Genomic DNA, 19,616 nt, shown 5'->3' with positions numbered 1-19,616 from the left:
TACAAAAACAGGATGTGATTTTTTTTAATGTTTCCAATATGACCTTTATTGAGCAAGGACTGCTGTGCCGTTTAACATCAATCAATGAAAGGCTGCAGACTGGGCATGTCAACAAGTTTCTCCCATGATCGAAAGTCCATTTTAAATGCACCAGTGAGGTAAACATAATTATTCGTACATAGCTTTCTTAAGGCTAAGAGTTCTGTTTCATTTATTATTTTTGGCTCAGTTGGTTCTTTGCATAATACATCTCAAGACATGTGGCCCCCCCCTTCCAACAGTTTAGGAAATTGGCCAATCACTGGGCTGCTCAGCATGTGATCTTTTGAAACCTGCCAGATGACTAAACCGTTAACATAAATCCTAACCCAATCTAGCAACAACAAATGCAGTCTGATTTCCAGACATTAAAACAAGCTGGACGTTTTAATTTTCCTTCAGAGCTTTCACACCCCCAGGAAATATACACATCAATAATGTTCTATAGTTTTGTTTTTAAATGTTAACAAAATTAAGCTTAATAAATTGTGCCTTAATACCAAGAACTTCCCCGTTGAAGTAAAATTTCTACTGCTGTTCAAAAGTACTACATAGAACTTTAAGGGTAGAACAAATTACTTTTTTGAGAAGTTGAAAAAGTTTTGGTGGTATTAATACATTTTTTTAAAAAGCTACCCATATTCCAAAATTAAATTTTCTGGAAACTACTTCAACCAATAAATTCAGAGCTTAAATGCTGTCTTTTAAGAGTTTATTTTTTGAAAAACAGGTATTTCATACAATCTTTGCCATGTCGATGCAAATATGCACAAAATAGGCATGTATTTTGTTTTCCAAAAGATGCATTATGAACATTTTCAGGAAGCTGGTGTGATTTATTCACCTTTTAATCTTAAATACAATCACAAAATGAGCTCCATCAGGAGGCATGACCACCTTTTGTACAGAGAAGCCACTTTATTTATACAATGTTTACTAGGACACGGAAGATCGAGTTCAGCTCAATTTGCTCTTATAATAAGGGTAAATGAACAAGTGAATGATGGTGTTGCCACTGGCATTACAGATGGAAATATAAGGGAAATTTAAACCAGAAAAACAACTGACACAACAACTTGAAACAGGAGCTGAACCTGGGACTGTTCAGGAAAACAAAAATTCAGCCAGTGTTCAAAGAAAAACGTTCTACAAGTCTGCATTTCAGAACATGAAATTCCTTAAGTTTACCAGCTTCACAAGTCCTAAAGCGCTAGTAGTAGTAGTATGACGTTTTCACATCAGCACACCAAACAGCTGTTCGCCAGTCAGCTCAGCCAAATTCCCATGGACGGCAAACGACTCTGAAGTAGATCACACTGTACAACTAACCCCGGACCCTGAAAAGCTGCTCTCAAGTGGAGTCCATTTGCACGTAAGGGATGGTGATAGTGTTACCCAGGCCTAGAAAGCAGGAAACGTGCCACAAACCCATAGGGGTCACAGCAAAGTGAATTGTCCCTTCCCCAAGGTTCAGACCAATTTGTAATGCTAGTATTTTCCCCCCGAGAAGGAATCTTTCTAGTACAACCCAAATATTGAAAATAGAGGCTACCTTCTTTAAGTGACCCTCACATTAATATATTCTATCTCCTTGATTTAAGGAGAAGGAAGTTGTAGCTTTAAATTACTGGCACTTTACAAGTTCAAGATACAGAATAGAATGGAAGGTCCCTGGTGTTCACAGTCCTCTAACTTTATGTAAGACAAAGGTTCTTAAATGTGCTAATAGTAAAGAATCCGCTGATTTCTGACGTAGGTGAATAGGGCTAACAGGCTTTCTTTAATGTGAAAAGAAGGGGGAGCTGGTGACTGCCAAAACAAGAGAAGCCCCCAGAGTAATGACAAGTGTGTGGAGGAAAACAGGCCAGGAAGACTCTTCAGTTGAAAGTACTGCCTATAGTACAAGAAAGACTAAACATTAACTCTAATATTTGGCTGTACTTGCATTGCCCTGCGGGGCATTTTTTAATGGCTCTTTCCTTAAATTTTACACGACAGAATAGGCACGATTAAAAAAAACAAAGCAGGTAACACCAAACACTGGACAATATGAAGAAAGCTACATACTAAGCTTAGGTAAGAGAGGCAAGTGTTAAGGGCAGAAGTGATGGAAGTTTTTCTTTGTATTAGAAGCCCTCATCCGGAACCTGGGGTTTGGGCTCTGAAAAGAAGCCATGTGGGGAAGCAGATCAAGAGCTGGGTTATCAGTTCTCTTACAGAAATCTCACATATCTCAAAAAAAAACACCAAAAAAAAAAACTCACAAGTGTCTGACATAAAAGAATCTTAATCATCTAGCAAACTATGTTAAGAACTCGACCAGAAAATAAGGAGGTGCTGCAAGACACACCAAAGAAACAGTAAGAGAAATACAGTTCCACAGCCTCCACAACTTTGTAGAGGAATCAACTGAAATGCAGGGCATTCTGAAAAACCGAAGACAACAAAACACTTAAGATAAACCAATTTCCAAGGGTACTTTGAGTTGAATTAGAGGTTGTAGGTTATTCTGTACCCCCTGAATCAGAGAGAGAAGAGGAAGAGAGGGGCAGACCCCTGGTTTTCCACAGGTATTTTGTATCATAAAAAGTGTGTATGCCTTCATAACCACAGCACTCTAAACTTGACATTACTTTACAAGGTAATCCCCCCAACACAGCCCTGACTGCTCCATCTGCTCCATCACCAGGGCCTTTATTGCTGGTTAAATCTGTCAAGTTCTCTTACAACAGTTCAGAACGGCAAGGTTACTTACAGGCTGACTTCCAGAAGAGGCCCAACTGTACAGACTCGGCGGGTCCCATCTAGAGCGCACTAAAGAGCATCTTAGAGGTCATCCGTTGTTCACACCTGCCCCACAACCAAACGTGTACATGCCACACTAGTCTCTGAGGGACCCTTTTTAAAGTGACGGGTGATTTCCCAGAGGCACGTGCTACTGATATACAGCTGTTTTGTTTTTGCTTGCATAAGGTGCCAGTTACCTCTGAAGCCTGAAATCCACAGGCGGTAAGATTCATGTGTTTCATTCATCTTCTTTACCAAAGAGGAAGCAATTTCTGAATGCTACCTACCGGGACAAACCAGTGTGAACTGGTTTTGTCATTCTGATGGAAGTTTTCCCTTGTGACCATAGAGAATGCTGCTGAAAAGACTGTTTCATCTTGACAGCAGAGGTAATCAAGTGATGAACGCAGTAGTTCCCACCTCTAGGAAACAAAGCAGCATGGAGAACACAATATGGCATTATTATTCCAGACAGGTTGTTTTGATTGTGAAAATAAGGTTCAAAAATGAAGAAAATAAAATTTGATGCACTAGGTTCCTTGCTATTAGACATATGGATATTCAAAAATGCCACCTTTCTTGCAGTGTCTCTCAAAGTATTAAAAAAAACACTGGTACTGACATGCATACTCTGATGGGTATTTAAAGAATACATATTAGTGTGGCAATCAGAACACAGAAAAGGCTAGAGCTATGTGGACTTTTTCCTTAATACCTTTCAAGTTTGTGAAGATTGGCAGCTAGAAAGTGATCAGAGTCCTCATCTCTAAGACGCAGGAAAAATGGACTCAAGACACTCAAGACTTGAATCGCGTTCTATTTTGTGATGATACGTGATTTTAAGAATCCTATTCTGGATTTTTATTTTGGATCAACAATTGAGCTTACACAGTACTGAAATGCAAGGCTAAAAATTTAAGGAAACCTTGACCATGAATTCTCTATAATGTCTGACTAAACAGCAAACTATTAAAATTATGCAAAAAGTACTTCACAGACTAATTGAACTTAATAAAAGCTGGTGGTGGTTCTCATTTTTGCCGGTGTTTCATGTACATGTCTTAAAATGCCAGGTAAACTAAAGCACTTCTAACTTATAGCTTGTAAATTAAAAGTATCAAATGAGAAAACGGAATTAAAACAACATTTCACTCTACCTCCACCACATCACTTTATTGTTACTCTGTCATCAACAATGTAAAACTCTACTAGGTATTCTATCCTGGTTTTTAAAAAAGGTAAAAAGATTACATTGGACTAGCTATTGTCTATGAAAGAAACTACAACAATCACAGAAGAGGGAAAATTTGAATGACCTCCAAAAAATGCACACCAGAAGCAAAGGGGAGTGGACATGAAATCAAATGTGTTAGATTCATTCCTTTTGAATGCACAGTGACAATTCTGGGAACTGTACATGATAGAATCACAGAAATGACTTAAATAACCAGAATGACATTTTGTATGTGATCATCAGACATTTAAACAATCCTTGAATTTTCCATGTGGTTTTGGAGAAGTTTCTGTGTATCACTCCAAACGTAAGTTGTTAACTGCATCGAGATGGAAGTATATGAAATTTAAGGATTGAATTAAAAGTAAATCTGAAAGACAGCTAATCTACCAGAGCAGGTGAAGGGGGGTGGGGAGGTGGTAGGGGCCTGGGAGGATGATGATGGGTTGGTTGTTTTTCCCTTCATTTCAGAAGTAAGTTCTTCCAATGTAGTGTATCTGTTACATAGCTCTCCATTTTCAGTCCATTTCTGAAATACGCGTCGCATAGCCTTTTTGTACTTACTGGTCAACCCAACCAGTACTGTTGCCAAGCAACAAGCGTCACACAAGAATCTGAATGCATCAAATCTTCCTTGGCTGTGATTTCTTCGCGGCCCCAGTTTTCTGTTTCTGAGCGGGGTTTGGTTTTTCCTGGATTGTACACACAGGGTCAGGTGGAATGGAGTTCCAAATCACTCTGTGCTCCGCGGCACCCCGATTTCTTTCTGCAGCTAACCTCCTGACACGTGCGCAGCTGTTCTGAGGCAGAAAGACAATCTCCGTGTTCAGGCGGTGAGCTTGCTTTCTTTCACCCTTGACCCTGGGGTTGCAGGCCATGGTGTTGGGCGTCTCCCTGAGTGCGGCTGCCCTGCAGGGTTCACTTCCTAGCGCCCCGAGATTTCCTAGGTTTCCTCAGAGTAAGCCCCCAGTCGCATCACCACCGACTGTGGTGTGGCTTTGGATGCCTGAGGCTGAGTTGATTCTGGTGGATGTCTGACCTCGCTGAACCAGACTCATCGACTGTCTTGCCTTTCATACCCAGGCTGTCCAACCTTCATACAGCTGAGCCAAGTTATCTAGATTAGTTGCTTCCTTAATGACATAGTCAACCTGTGAAAACAGGCAGGATAATATTTAAAGACGTTTATAACTTGAAAAGACATGGTACGTATATGAGTTACATGCATTGTTTAAAAGGAAGTTTATACTCACCCAAATTACCCAAAGGTACTGCAGCTACTATGGTGGAAGGTGGTTAAGTGAGCTGAGATACCCTCGTAATTCTACAGCTTATAAAATGTGTGTCGGGAGAGTCACACCCATCCTGAGCCTTCGGAATCCTTAGATGAAGAGAGCCCTCACTGACCCCACAACTGCTCTTGGGGTTACCGGGTAAACGCTTAGATGGTACATAAAAACATGCCCAGCAGATTCGGGAACACAGGTGGGCACTCCACGAATGTCCACTGACTCTAACTCGGCTAAGTTTTCTTTTACTGTAAGAGATACAATCACCTCTCTATCCAGAGCATGCATCAGGGTCCACTTCTACAGGAAGTGCTCGGTATACAGCTGCTGAATTATAACCTACACCAGAAGTGGTACAGGAAGGACTCTATACTTACCCCACTCCTCTGAGCCCCTGAACTTTTTCATATAAAATGAAACAGCTATCAGTATAAAACGCACAAGAGCCAAAGCTCCTTTAAAAAGATGAACAGAGAACTATGATGGGCAGTCATGACAGAACACAAGTCATTCACCTACAAGCAAGTTTCTGAAGTAAGAATACCGGCTGAGAGCGCTGTCCACGGTTTTTGACAAATTTTGACAAACTGTTTCTAGAAAGTGATGCCTGATGAAGAAGAGTAAGCTCAGGCCCTATACAGTGATGTAACAGTTTTTACAACAAAAATACTTTCCTTGCTGATGTGAAAATTGAATTGTGGATGCCAAACCACTAGAAAATAGGATATTCACAGTCTCAAGTTTTTAGAGAAGAAAGGTTACACTTGTGACAGAATTCGGGAGAGCACTGCCCTTGACCAAGTAACTGAACTCGTATCACAGACGGCACAAACCGACATGCGTCCCTTTGTGTAAAATTCTGAGGACACACCACTGGTATCGCATTCCTGCCAAAAAGGTTGATTCTATATCTAATTATAAGGAAAATATCAGACAAATACAAACTGAGGCATACTCTGCAAACCAACTTGTCTGGACACATCAAAAATGTCAGTGTCCAGAGGGGAAAAAAGGCCGGGAAACTGTTCTCGATGTTAAAAGGGGACTAAAAGGGAACAAGCACACGACATGCAGGATGAACCTTGACTAGCTCTTGGGCGGGGGTGGGGTGGTGTCACGAGAGGAGCGCTAAGCAGTGAAGGACACTGGGCTGGGACTGGAGAAAACTGAAAACGGACTGAATGGAAGGTGAAAGCCAACGTTAACATCGACGCGAAGTTTCCGAAGTTGACAGTTATAAAATGATATCATAATGATATATTACACTGTTTTGTTCAGGAGACATATGCTGAAGTATTTAGTGCTAACAGGGTAGAGTCAGAGTAAAATGGTGAGTGTTTGACAATTCCAGAGCTTTACTCAGAATCTTCTGAATCTGAAAAATAGATTTAAGTGTCTCATTTCTTGATGAACCACCCAGGATCCGGGTAAGAGGATCTTTAAACCTTTGCTGTTGCAGCAACATTAAAGTGTGCAGGTCGAGTTTTAAAAAAAGTCACCTGTTCAGCAACTGACATCCTCCTATTTGGATCGACATCCCGGCCCTCTAACTTGGCTTTCACTCTCTTCCACACACTCACTGCATACGAGTTTCTCTCTTGCACAGCTGCGAAGCAATGGAAACACATGTAAGTCAAAGTAGCACTTTGTCTAAATACATAAAGGCATCCTTATTCTAAATAATTACCTTTGCCAGTTTTAGGGTCTCTGACAGCCTTTTTAGGACTACAAGCAACACTCTTGCCAGTTCCCGGAACTGTGCTTGGTGGAGTATCTGCTGATGTAGCAAGATTTTTCTGAATCAGCTTTCTAGCATTCTGTGACATGACGTCAGGCTGAGTCTTCTGGCCAGTGTTGCTTCGAACTGCTATAGAGAAAGAGCTGGTAGCTCAATTTACATGTAAACAGAAAATGTACAGAGGAGATAGCAGGGCAGTACTCTGTCATCAACTACACATGTGCAGCTTTGGAAACTGAGGTGACTCTGCAGCCTTAAAGTTCTTATGCCTTGACACAGAAATTGTGCTCCTAAAAGCAAAGCCTAAATAGCTACACATTCAAATACAAATTTGTCCAATGCTGCTCCCTATCCTGCTGTGATAGCAAAAAACTATAAATATCTTCTCTGTCCAACAATGCAAGATTAACATACTATGCTACAGTCACAGAACGGCATTATTAAATGTGGCCATTAGTTCAGTTTTAGAAAGAATATTTATGACAGGGAAATTATCAATTTAATATTAAGTGGGAAAAGACAACAAAAATTGCATTCACAGAATGATCCCAATTTATGAATATGTGTGTACACGCACAGAGAAGTTCATCAACAAACATAATGGTTTTACCTCTAATTAGAACAGAACTATACACTTTCCTGTTACTTATTTTTCTAAATTTCCCTCACACTTACATATTGTATAATCATAACACAAATTATTTAAAGAGTATTTGAACAGAAGGAATTTTTATTCTCTCACATAAGTACTTTTAAAATTCATTTTAAATTTTTAAAATTAAGCCAGAATCTGTTCAGCTGGAGATATGCCAGAATTTAGGGAAACGCTTTAAAAAGAAGATGACTTATAAGCAGTTTAGACACTTCAATTATAATTAAACATCTTAGCTTCTAAATGTAGACTATTAACAGATCGAGATTCAGGTCTTTTTGGAGTAGGGCAGTCCTACCTGCAGCAAAGGATGGCTGATACGTAGCCGACGACGTTGGACTTGAACACTCATTTGTTGCATCGGTGATTAAGGGTGATGCAAAACTCACTAAATTATTATAGATACTGAAATACAAAATAAGATGGCTTATGTATGAAATGCTTTACAAGATACCTACTTTATAAACATGAAAACTGAAAAAAATTCAATGAATTAAATAAACAAAAGGGACAACACTGGAGGTCTGGCTCCATTTTACATTTAGGCCAGCAGGCAGCCTTACCTCTGACTTTGTGTTTTCAGTTCTTTCAAGGTGGGAGTTATTTCCTGGAGCATTTCCACGTGCTCTTGACTTCGAACCTGACCCATCGCTTGGACTAATGTAAACAGCACCGTCTGGATGTTGTCCTGCCATGACTTATACTCAGTCAGGAATTGCCTGACGCTGCTCTCGTAGGGCACGTCCTCGCCGTCTGCCAGAGCGGCTTCTTCATCCTGGAGGCAGAAGTCACGGTGAAGAAAAATGCTGTTTGTTTCAGTAATTACTCTTAAGACAGGCACCTTTTGAATAACAGGTAGTAAGTAGTTTCAGAATATCAATTTGTTTAATCCACTTATTACAATTTAACTCTTTCTATAAGAACCTTATTTCCAGCACAAAATAAAAATTCCAAGTAAAAACAAATTCTAAAATTAAACAATGTGCTGTTTTGTAACAATGAAGTAATTTAGCCTTTCCTGGGAACTCAGTTTCTTTATTATCTAGATTATGCAGGATACTGGAAAAAAAGAGACAATATTTCAGTTATTTTGGAGGCAAACTATATGAGTTTGGGGGTAAGGGTGGGGAGGAGGAGAAGCTGGAGATCTAAATGCTCTGAGACTAAGTTCAAGTTTCAGTTCTATTATTAACTATATGACTTTGGTGAATCCATTTCTTTCAGCCTCGTTTTCTCTGTGTACAAAATCAGAACACTACTGCCTAAAAAAAGTAGTTCATGAAAACACAAATGAACTCAGTCACAAACAAACTGGGAGCTGTGACCTTAGAGACACTGTTTTTATTTATGTCATAAAAATAAAAGTTCTTGAAATTTTAGAACCGGGGTAGTCAACATCGTGAGTCTTACCTTAGCCATTGCTTTCAGGAGATGTTTGACATCTCCGAGCTGCCGGTTATGACCGGTGAGCACAGTCTTTATATTATCAACCAGGTTCTGAATTGTTTCACAGACTGTTTCTATCTGTTGCTCCTTCTCTGTCTGAATTACTCTCTGAGTAGACATATCCTGGGTCAGTTGTTTGTGTGCTGACAAAAGCCATTCAGAGCTGCCAATAGAATGTTCAAGAGCAGTGTCCTAAAAAGAACAAGCGTTTGTTCCGTTTTAACTATCATCTGGAATAACACGAGATTCTTTTCTTCATCATTATCATTAAAAGGTAATAACTCAAACTGACACAAAGAACCTCAGGTGAGGTTCTTGAATTAATTACCCACAAAACAGTACTTAATCATCTAAACAATCTGTGAAATAAATACAAACTAAGATTTTGAACGTTTTTCATAATCATACAAGGAATAAATCCTTAAAGGAATAAATGCCTTAAGACCTAAGAAGTGTATCTGGAATAACAAAGATAACCCATATCCAGGACCCAAACTCACTATCAATCACACTTTAAAAATGAAACTAGAGATTCCTAACACACAGCCTAACGCCTTTCCACAAAATACAAAGACTGAATTTACCAACCCGGTATTTCTGGACTTAACTCGGGTCCAGCAGCCCCACATGGTACCTATTTTCAGTGCACCTGAGTCGTCTGCTGTATGCTCTCTCTCTCCTCCCCTCTGAATCTACACAGCACTCCCCCCACTGTAGCTCTGAGAAGGCTTTCCACTTTTTCGTTCATTACATTATTTGTGTAAGTTCTTAGGTCTTAAGGCATTTATTCCTTTAATTGCGTGCATTAAGTTGACTTTCAGGGTATAAAGTTGGCCTTGGCATTTTAGTCACCAAGTCTCTCTACTCCCAGCAAGATCCAAGACTCACCACTCTCTGTAATAAACGAAGCTCTAGCTCAGAGACCGAACTGTTAAACTGTGATGCAAATGAGCACATTTGCTGGCACCGCTTGATTAGTTCAAATAACGCAGCGTCCAGGTTTAAGGCTTCTGCAGTTCTAGTCCGCAAACTCTCAAAATGAATGATATTGCTGCAGAGGAAAGTGACCTGTAAGGAGGCAAAGGCGGAATGGAACCAACACAAGGGGGGGGGGGGGGGGGGAGGCAATTAATGACATAAATAAATACTACTGACTCATTTCCAGAATTCAGGACGAGAACTGGTCCTGAAAATGTAAGAGAGTATGACTCTTGAAAAACAGAACTAGTCCTTCTAAAGACTGCAAATCAAGCACATTTTTTGGTTGATACCGTTAAGTCTGAGATGGCCTAACAGCATTAAATAATTAGGTAAAAGCATCTTCTACAGGATTGTTTTTATACAAAAAAAAATTTACTCTGTAAGAAAATTATCATGTTTAGCTGCACTTTGTGTTGTGTCCAAATTTCAATTTGAAATGTTCTCTTTCTGCTTCTGCTGCCTAACTATACAATAAAGATCACCAAATGCTATCTAGATACTTGACATACAAGCACGTCTTTTAAGGTAGGTAACAGTATTACAATCATGTTCTTAACTAGTTCTTATTTTCACAAATACGTACTAAACATGTACAGATAAAATGATGCACCACTTGGGACTTCCATTACATGCGGGATGGGAAAGAGGGGTAGAAAGTATCGAGGAAATAAAATAAGACAAGTTGGTAATTTAAATTTTGGTGATAGTGTATGGAATATGGAAATCATTATATTAGTCTAATTTTGCACCTGATTGAAAATTACATAAGTATTTTTGTTTTTGCTCTCCCCGCCCCCAATCACAAGACAGTTAATCCACAACCTTGGGCAGAACACTAAAGTCATAAGACATTTTATCACCGTGTGGAAAAAACAACATTCAAATCTTTGGATCACTTTAGTCGCACATAATGATACATATGGAATTAACCTCTATTTTCCAGCAGCGACTGCATCCACTTTCTATTTAACCAGAGGCAGGAGGGCCTAGGGAAGTAACTGGCTGTGACTCAGCCTAAGGGACTCCCCCGCCCCCAGCTCAAGGACCATCTTACCAGCGCTCTGCACTAGAGGGTGGGCTCTCAAGCTGCCCCTGGTTATCCAACATGTAACTTCCAATCAGTTATACAATCCTGCAACTGCAAACAAAGATGGCGTACGCAAGCCACAATACCTGACTTGCTCTTTGGCTCTCTTTAAGGACAAGATTTCTTCTCTCAGCGATCGTTGCTTCAAAATCCTGTAGCACAGGTGCCAGCGCAGGGTTGGCACCGCCCGCCCACTTGAGTCGCTGTTCAATACTGGCTTCAAGTGCTGCCAGCTTCTCCTGTAAAAGCCAGCAGAATCCCAATGAATATTTGATATTCTTCACTTCCTGTCGAGCATTTTTCATAAATTCAAGAGAAGTTCAAAAGCAGCAGTAAGAGGCGTACGTAACTTAGAAAACATCCTGAACAGTCACCTTTTGGAATTCATCTTGATTTCACTTTGAATATTTAAGGCTAAACATGTCTGGGGAGGTAAGAATTGGCTTTCAGCTTACTGCCTATTTACAATTTGCTGAAGTTACGTTTTCATTTTTACAAAACAAAACACTCACTACACCAAAATCCCACTGTACCACATGCGCAGCCTGTAAGAAAATTCATCATACTTTTGATTGTGAAAGATGAAAATCAGATTCCCAGAAATTCAAGTTTACAAATAATGGTAAAAAAGCAGATTATCATAAGGAAAGTTTTATAACAAAGTTATTTCATCATGTATTCAACATTTCAGGTGCAGGAATTCACATTCTCTCTCTCTTGCCCCCACTTCTGTCACACACCACCCCCTCTCTACAATCAGAGAAAAAGGGCACGAGTTCAGTCGCCACGTTGAAAACCAGGACTCATATGCTATAGATAAAACCTATTTCAATCTTCAAAGAGAGCTCCAGAAAAGTTTCATTTAAAATTTTTTTTTAAATTACAAAAGTGGTTGTATTTGTTTTATACTAATGTCAGTTTATAAAGAACAGAAAAATGTCAGTTACTACTGAGGACATGAAGTACAGGGACACACAAAATAAAGATATATATATATAAACATCATCAAGACCAGTGACAAGATTAAATATTTAGCTGAAATGACAAAGAAATACAGTCAATAAAAATAGTTTGGAAAAATATTCTACTGCCTTTGACATCACAAAATTCCATTAACCACACAATAGAGCTAAGAAATGCCTAAGCTTATTAGGTAGTAATAATAAGCTAGATATAATTGCTTATATACATTTCAGAAAACAAATTAAGGATTCAAGTTTTTCCAATCACCAAGGTTCCCTAAATGTATAAAGGCAAAGTAATCATCAGATTCATTAAAAACCTGAAATATTTAGTATGTCTCTATTTCTGGTTCAAAATACACTGAAATTCAATTACCTTGGAAAGTAAGAAAAAAAGATATAAATTAAAAATAAAAGTAAAAAGGCATTATGCTCTGGTGCTTAGGAGCCAAGGACAGGCATGTAGATATACTGCACAACACAGCACTCACAAGTCATCATAAAAGAGAGAAGCGCTGGAAGGAAGATGTGACAAAACCCACCTGAACTGTCGCAATTGAAGTTTCAATTTGGCTCAGCGTATGGAGTTTCTTCTTCATGCTGGTGAGGATGGCCGACCGAGGGGGAGGTGTGACCGACATGGCCTGTGGTCTATTGATAAGGAGATCTTCGTGCTGCCACTGTTCAAAGGAAAAGAAATGTAAGAAAATCAGCAGGGAAAAAAATAAATAACCAAGGGAGGGGAGCTGTGAGTTAGAAAGAAAAAAAAACCAAAAAACCCAGCTGTAGCAAGACAGGGTTGCTTGGGAGAATAGAAGAAACATTACAAAAGAATCACTACCAAGTGAAAACTTTCCTGAGGTAGAGAATGGCTGACAAATTTGTTAGATCAGTGATCTGCAACATCAAAATAGTAATTCTGAAGATTTTTCCTCGTCTATGTACAAGTCCAGTACAAGATTCCCCCAAACCTCTGGTTAAGAGGCTGGAATAGGTGTGGTGGTGGGGATGGTTGTCCGGCATGGAGGCTAATAAGCAAGTGACCAAAAGCAACAATGGCAGCAGTTGCAAAAGAAAACAATTCTCCAAACAGAGAACCGCGAAGTGACAGAAAGGGGCAAGCAATTTTTAACAGAGGATCAAGCCATCGTGCATGTTGTAAGGTTGGCCCCAGAGAATCAAGGGATATTAAGGCTACAATTTAAAAGCTATACATTGAGCTGAGAGCTCAAAATGTGTTCAACATAAAACTGAAAGGATTTTTACAATGTTTTCCACAGTTGTCAATTATTTAAGGAATAAATTCCAAAATATATAATAAAACTTTTCAGCATTACATTTTTTTCGAAAAAAATAAATATATCCAAAAACACATCCCAATGTGCTAGAGAACTGTTAAGTTCAACAAATGTGGTTTCAAAATTTGAACTCACAATTACTTTTCTTAACTTAGGAGCTAAGAAAACAGCCACCAATAAAACTACAGAGAGAAGGAAATATGAGTTCCGTGCACTGAGGTGAAACCACAAATTCCACTATTGGGAAGCACTTCCCACAAAAATGAAGTATCCATTGTTTGTGCCAAAACAGACCCCAGGAAAACGCAGTCCCCAAGTATTTCTCCCTGCCACAACTTGTTTGGAGCTACTGACAATATTTAAAGACGATACTTAAAAAAAAGAAGTAAGAAAAACAGCTACAGTGTTTACTGTGCTTGATGTCTTGCACAGATTCTCATTTTTCACCCTCCTGGTCATGAGCCTGTGGGAGAGGTGCTGTCCCATTCTCCAGACGAGGACGCCAGACCTCAGGGAAGTTAACCTCAAGTTCCTATGCCTGAGTCCAAGCCCACCTCAGCCCTGAAGCACCTGCTATCACACTGCCCCGAAATAATCAAGGGCAAAAACAGGCTTTTAAAAACATTTCCCATGTGAGACAGATTTAGGCACAAAGCCATTATCACATCATCGGAGCATCAGGGAAACTGAAGCCACTTTAAAAATCATCTTGATTCCATGTTAGACAATCCAGGAGGCACATCCACTAAGGAACACATGCAACCATCAGAAACCGCATTCGCAATGCTTAATGATACAGGTACAGCTAAGCACTACAGGGACAGAAACTAACCCAAAGGACACAAGCTGCAACTGTGAAATGATCGCAGCTCCATAAAAGAGAAACAAGGACTAACCGGAAAGCGCCAAAACGCCACAGCTGGCTTTGCTCTGGGCTGGCACAATTCAGGAAGCTCAACCACTGCTCTGCTTTACACGGCTCTGTGTCACTCCCCCCATTTTCAGATCCCTCCATTGCAGGGACACCCGCTCCCACTGCTCTGCTTTACACGGCTCTGTGTCACTCCCCCCGTTTTCAGAGCCCTCCATGGCGGGACACTCGCCCAAGGAGACACCTGCCTGGAACATGGCGATGTGCAGCTGAATGCGCTGCAGGCTGGTCTTACAGGAGGAGATGCTGGTCTCCAGCCTGCGCACCAGGTCGTGCTTCTTCCAGGCGGTGTCGTAGGAGCTCGCCAGCACGGTGGCTCTGTTCATGACCAGCTGAGAGAACTTCCCAACCTGGATGTTGTGCTCCACGGCTTTCTTACACAGGTCGTCCACGGACACTTTGCTCTCAGCGCCGAAATCCTTTGCCTCCACCTGAGCGATGATGTCCACGCCCAGGGCGCTGATGAAACTGCAGAGCGTGAGCCCCAGGGCCTGGTTCGGGAGGCCGATGAGGAGCTGCCTGACAAAGTCGGCTGTGAAGGCCTTTATGGGCTTGGCCATCTGGTCCTCACTGAAGCAGGAGTTCCTGAACAGGGTCTTCACATTGACGATCTGAACAGGCCCGTTCACAGCGTTCTGATCTTCAAGGGAACTGGATCCTAAAAAGAGGAGAATTGTCTTCAAGTACTCCGTGCAAAACCAGAATAAGGCAGTAACGCTGCCTATTGAAACACTTAGGATTTTCCGAGCACACAATGAAATGAAGCGCCCCCTGCCCCTTCCAGCGCGTTTAACTGTGCAAGGTTACCTGACAACGTTTTGGAAAAGGTGCCACAGAGCCTGAAGAACTCCTTAATTGTCTGGAGTCTTTTGAGAAAGAAAATCTCTTCTAGCACCTGCCGGTGGTTATCATCGTCAAAAAAGTTGACCTGGGTGCTCCGGGCTTCCCTTATGATGTCAACCTTCCGCCACGCCACAGGGATTTCCATCTTGTTCAACTACATCAACGAAGGAAAAGAATGTTCATTTCTCCCCTCGCCCCACACTGAACCACTTCTGAGATACACCCGCATTATTCACAAAACCAACTCAGTATTTACCTTTTCAACTAATAAGCCAAAAGCAGTTTCAACTTGGGCAAACATGCCATCAAATGCCACCAAAAGCATCTGGCCAGCTGACATCTTTGGCGTCTCATCCACTGAGCCATTTCTGGGTTGGATTAGTTCACCATATTGAGCGTGAAGTATTCTAGAGGAAAAGCACAGAAGTCAAAAGCCTCACTCAAGAGTACTCAGTTTGGGAGGAACACAAAAGGTCAACAAGTCTCACAGCTGGCATGCAAAGTCCAAAACAGAGTCTTTCTGCATTAAGGAGAGAGTGTCCTCATCAAACGGCATCTGATGTCAATTACAACGTGAACTCAATGATTCCAAGTCAGTATCAGCAATAATAGTTCATAGGATTAAATTCTATGCGAACTTGTATTATGACAATTCATTAATTCAAAGAAAGGTTTATAGATTTAGCATCTAACTTTATGGACGCTAGAAATCATACGAAAAAGCTGTTGTACCAAAAACCAAAACCACTACTGAGCTGACATGTTTATGCTACAATAATTTCACTCATTTATTTGACTGTACAGTAAAACAACTACAAAGAAAAGTGAGAAAATTGGCAAACTGAATGCAGGATAACAGAAAGCATTAAGGAATTAATAATGGCAACATGATTAAGAAAAACAAATTTACATTTTAGATATATACTTCCTTCAGTATTTAAGAATGAAAATACATTCGCTTCAAAAAAATTGGGGCAGTACGACTTAAACCAAATAGACCAGGTACCGATATTACTGAACCTGGTAAAATGGGGGTTCATTATACTATTCTCTCTACTGTCTTATGCTAACACTGCAGGATGGGGGAAGCATGCACAAGACCTCCCTGCCCACTTTTTGTTTTGTTTCTACAACTTCCTGTAAATCTGTAATTATTTTAAAATACAAGGTTTTCTCTTTAAAGAGACGTAGAGATGCATTTGTAAGTAGTTACAGCTGCTCTAGAAATTAATAAACTTACAGTAAGGAAGAGGTCAGAACCCTTGTCTGGCTTACCCATCTCTCGGGAGAAAACAGTACCCAGCGAGCCTTCACTCACCTGGCCACATCAATATAATGAGCGTGTGTTTCTTCCTCGAGTCCCATAGCTGCGTTCCGTAAGTAGGCTTGGAGCGAGTCAACCAGAGCCTGCAGGGGAACGCCGTCAGTTGTCTGCTCAATGAGACTGTCCAGTTCGTGAAGCATACTTTCTAACGTGTATTCTCCTTTCATTAAACATCTCAGTGCTTCTGGAAATATGATTTGCCGGAAATTTGAATTTAATTCCTATAAATATGTGAGAAATAGATTTTAATGTTTTCTGAATTTTGTTAAGTTTCACATTTAGCGACTTAATGCCACAATTTAAGAACAAACTTGATGCAATTGTAACCAAGGTATGGATATAAACCTCACACTGATCTTTAAGTGACTGTTTCAGCAACGTTAAAAGAGGGGGTCAAACTGCTTTTCTGAACCAACGAAATGAGAAGGACGACTGTTCATATCTACAACAAACTGAGCAGGTGCAAGCCTGTTTCCAAGCGCTCACCTGAAGCGAGGTGTATACACCGTTAGCCAGGTGCACTGCCTCCGACGCTTCCATGGGGTTCGGAATGTCCAAGTCCTGCGGCACGAGGTGGCACTGCTTCAGTAACTGCACCAGACACGTGACGTTGCCGCTCATGCTGCAGAGCTCCTCCAAGAACCAGGCTCCATCCCGGGAAGTCAGATCCACCAGCTGCTCTCCAGCACTCGAAGCTGCCCCTTCCATCATCAGGTTCCGCCTGAACGGGGGAAGTGAAACTGACTTCAGCGAAGCTCACACACAAAGCAGCAACCCTCACAAATGTTAAAGGAAAGTAAGCAGCTGTATGTAACACATGCCTCACAAATCTTAAAGGAAACTCAGCAGCTGTATGTAACACACGGCAAGACTAATGGAAGTAAACAAATACCTTAAGTTCAAGACTAAACAAAAGACACACGAAATCTCAGTAAGCATCAATGTTTCCAAGACCATGAAATGACCTCGATACAAGGTTAGCTAACTCACCTTGTGAGGGTGCAAAGGGCAGAAATAATAACACTTGCTAGACTCAAAGATCCTTCTTCTCCATTCTCGTGAAGGAAAACTTTAATGCAACGCTCAATTTCTTTCAACTGATCTTCACACACGGGCACAGTGACAGCTTCCTGTTTCAAGCGCTCCACCTGTCTGATGAGCCTGCTGTTGATGTCTGCTGCGTACCGCTGCAGGGTCATTTCCGTGGCGGTGATGAACTGACATACTGTGGGGGGCGGCTGGGGGGCATACTGCATTTCGTATCTACAGAAAAGAGAGAGAGGTGCTTGTGTGTGACATGCCCACTCCGTTTGTAAATGAAGTCCATGCTTTACAAACTGCCATATACTGAACACTGCATTTGGTCCTCAAACCTGGAAGAACAGGGACCGTTATTTCCACGGTACCGGAGGGCAAGTCTCGATTGAGAGCTAAAGTAACGTCCTAAGACAACTTGTTGGTAAGTGACAGAATCAATGTTCCAGTACAGCTCTCTCTACCCATTACCACTTACACTGGGATACATTTTACTACATTAGAAAAAGCCCAGCCTTAGAAGGGAAAGCATGAGCTCAAATCCTCTGAAAACCTAGACAAAAGTGACTCGTCAAATTCTCTCTACCAACCACTTCTTTCCGCAAAAGCGAACTGCTGTGCAACTCAACAAGTGAACATGCTGTGCGCGTAGCTCAGGGGCAGAGGCCTGGGCGCCAGCACTCACTTCCTGTAGAGATCCTGGCAGCGCTCCACTGTGGTGTTGTGGATGAGCTCTTCCATCCAGGCCTTCCACTGCTCTATGCGGTGCTTCTGGAAGATGGCCTTGGGGTACTGCAGGGCCACCGTGGCGTAATGGTGCAGCTGTTCCAGGCAGCCCCGGAGCACCGAGCGCCGCTGCTGCAGCAGGGCCCCCACCTCCCCCTCCAGCTGCTCGCACTGGCTGATGAGGTGGGCCTGGCCGGCGTTCTGCAAAAAGGCTGTCGCCGGCACATAGCTCGGGGGACCTTGCGGTAAGAGAGAAGTATTAATCGTGCTGAAATCATCTCAACTCAGCAGGCACTGCCAGGGAACACCAAGCGGAACCCACACATCCAGACCCCACAGCAAACCCACACGCTCACACGTGTATCTAAGGAAGTCAGCCCATACCGAGGTCCATCTGTGAGCTTATCTCCTGGAGCAAACTCGCAAGCTGTGTGGCTTCTAAGTTACTGAATGCAGCCTGGTAGTGTGTTATCCACTGTTCAAATTCATTTAGCTTCACCTGGATCGCTTCCTGAACTGCCCTTTGCTGAGTCTGCAGTTGGGTGTGTTCAGAATACCTAGGAGGAGGGGGAAAGGTTTTAAATTGCTTTGTGTTCTTTCCTCTGTGTACTTTCATAACCCTGACTCTGCTCACACTTGGCCTGCCCGGGACCGTGAGGGCACTGATGAAATGCTCCTCACGTCCCTGGGGTATCCTGACCCCCCAGTTCCCTCAACTATACTCACAACACTTGAAGCAAAATTCCACCACACCTGCCAGATTCTGAGTTATGTAAAGGTGAAAAAAACCTGATGCATGATGGATCTTTATAACCTTAGAGCATCAGGCAGTGTATGAAACTTGCATATTCAACTACCCTTCACTGAGCACCTCCTGGCTACAAGGTTCATTCACTCAACTCACTCTATTTAATGCTTAAAAACCTCAGCGAAGTGAAACAACTGCTGTTGTACAAATGAATCAGGATTCAGGTACAAACGGTAGAGAGAACACTGAATCCCGGCTCAGTGTTCTAACCAACAACTACATACATCCTTTACAATTACTCAAACTCTTAAGTGTAACAAAGCACAAAATTTAAGTGAATTCTTGCTTATTAACGCTTTGGAACTGCAGTTCCTGGGAGAGCTTTTACCATGTCCGTGAGTTGCTACAGGAATTCTACTCCACGTTGACAATGGTCACACAAACATGAAAATCCCCCTTAATGGCATACACGATCTAGAAATGAGTTCAGCATTGT

General features: G+C 41.5%; 1 protein-coding gene across 5 annotated transcripts in view; it reads right to left on the bottom strand.

The window, feature by feature from the left end:
- Nucleotides 1-734: 734 nt before the first annotated feature.
- Nucleotides 735-19,616, bottom strand: part of SMG1 (SMG1 nonsense mediated mRNA decay associated PI3K related kinase) — an 86,221-nt gene continuing 67,339 nt past the window's right edge. For 4 of the 5 annotated variants that reach the window (XM_019753034.2, XM_019753032.2, XM_074322956.1 and 1 more), the window contains 17 exons: nt 18,757-18,929; nt 18,332-18,611; nt 17,602-17,874; nt 17,098-17,332; nt 16,606-16,832; nt 15,544-15,694; nt 15,252-15,441; nt 14,633-15,102; nt 12,758-12,895; nt 11,340-11,492; nt 10,074-10,253; nt 9,150-9,377; nt 8,303-8,514; nt 8,038-8,144; nt 7,037-7,216; nt 6,849-6,955; nt 735-5,211 (listed from right to left, as the gene is read on the bottom strand). In XM_019753034.2, the coding sequence (XP_019608593.2) occupies nt 5,134-5,211; nt 6,849-6,955; nt 7,037-7,216; nt 8,038-8,144; nt 8,303-8,514; nt 9,150-9,377; nt 10,074-10,253; nt 11,340-11,492; nt 12,758-12,895; nt 14,633-15,102; nt 15,252-15,441; nt 15,544-15,694; nt 16,606-16,832; nt 17,098-17,332; nt 17,602-17,874; nt 18,332-18,611; nt 18,757-18,929 (3,382 nt within the window). In that variant the 3' untranslated portion in view covers nt 735-5,133. The remainder of the gene's footprint in view (nt 5,212-6,848; nt 6,956-7,036; nt 7,217-8,037; nt 8,145-8,302; nt 8,515-9,149; nt 9,378-10,073; nt 10,254-11,339; nt 11,493-12,757; nt 12,896-14,632; nt 15,103-15,251; nt 15,442-15,543; nt 15,695-16,605; nt 16,833-17,097; nt 17,333-17,601; nt 17,875-18,331; nt 18,612-18,756; nt 18,930-19,616) is intronic. The other variant, XM_019753033.2, reaches the window with a different exon arrangement.

Source organism: Rhinolophus sinicus, linkage group LG18 (genome assembly GCF_036562045.2).
Source record: "Rhinolophus sinicus isolate RSC01 linkage group LG18, ASM3656204v1, whole genome shotgun sequence".
Lineage (NCBI taxonomy): Eukaryota > Metazoa > Chordata > Mammalia > Chiroptera > Rhinolophidae > Rhinolophus > Rhinolophus sinicus.
Note: the sequence above shows the minus strand (reverse complement) of the source record. Positions and strands in the feature narration are given on the sequence as shown.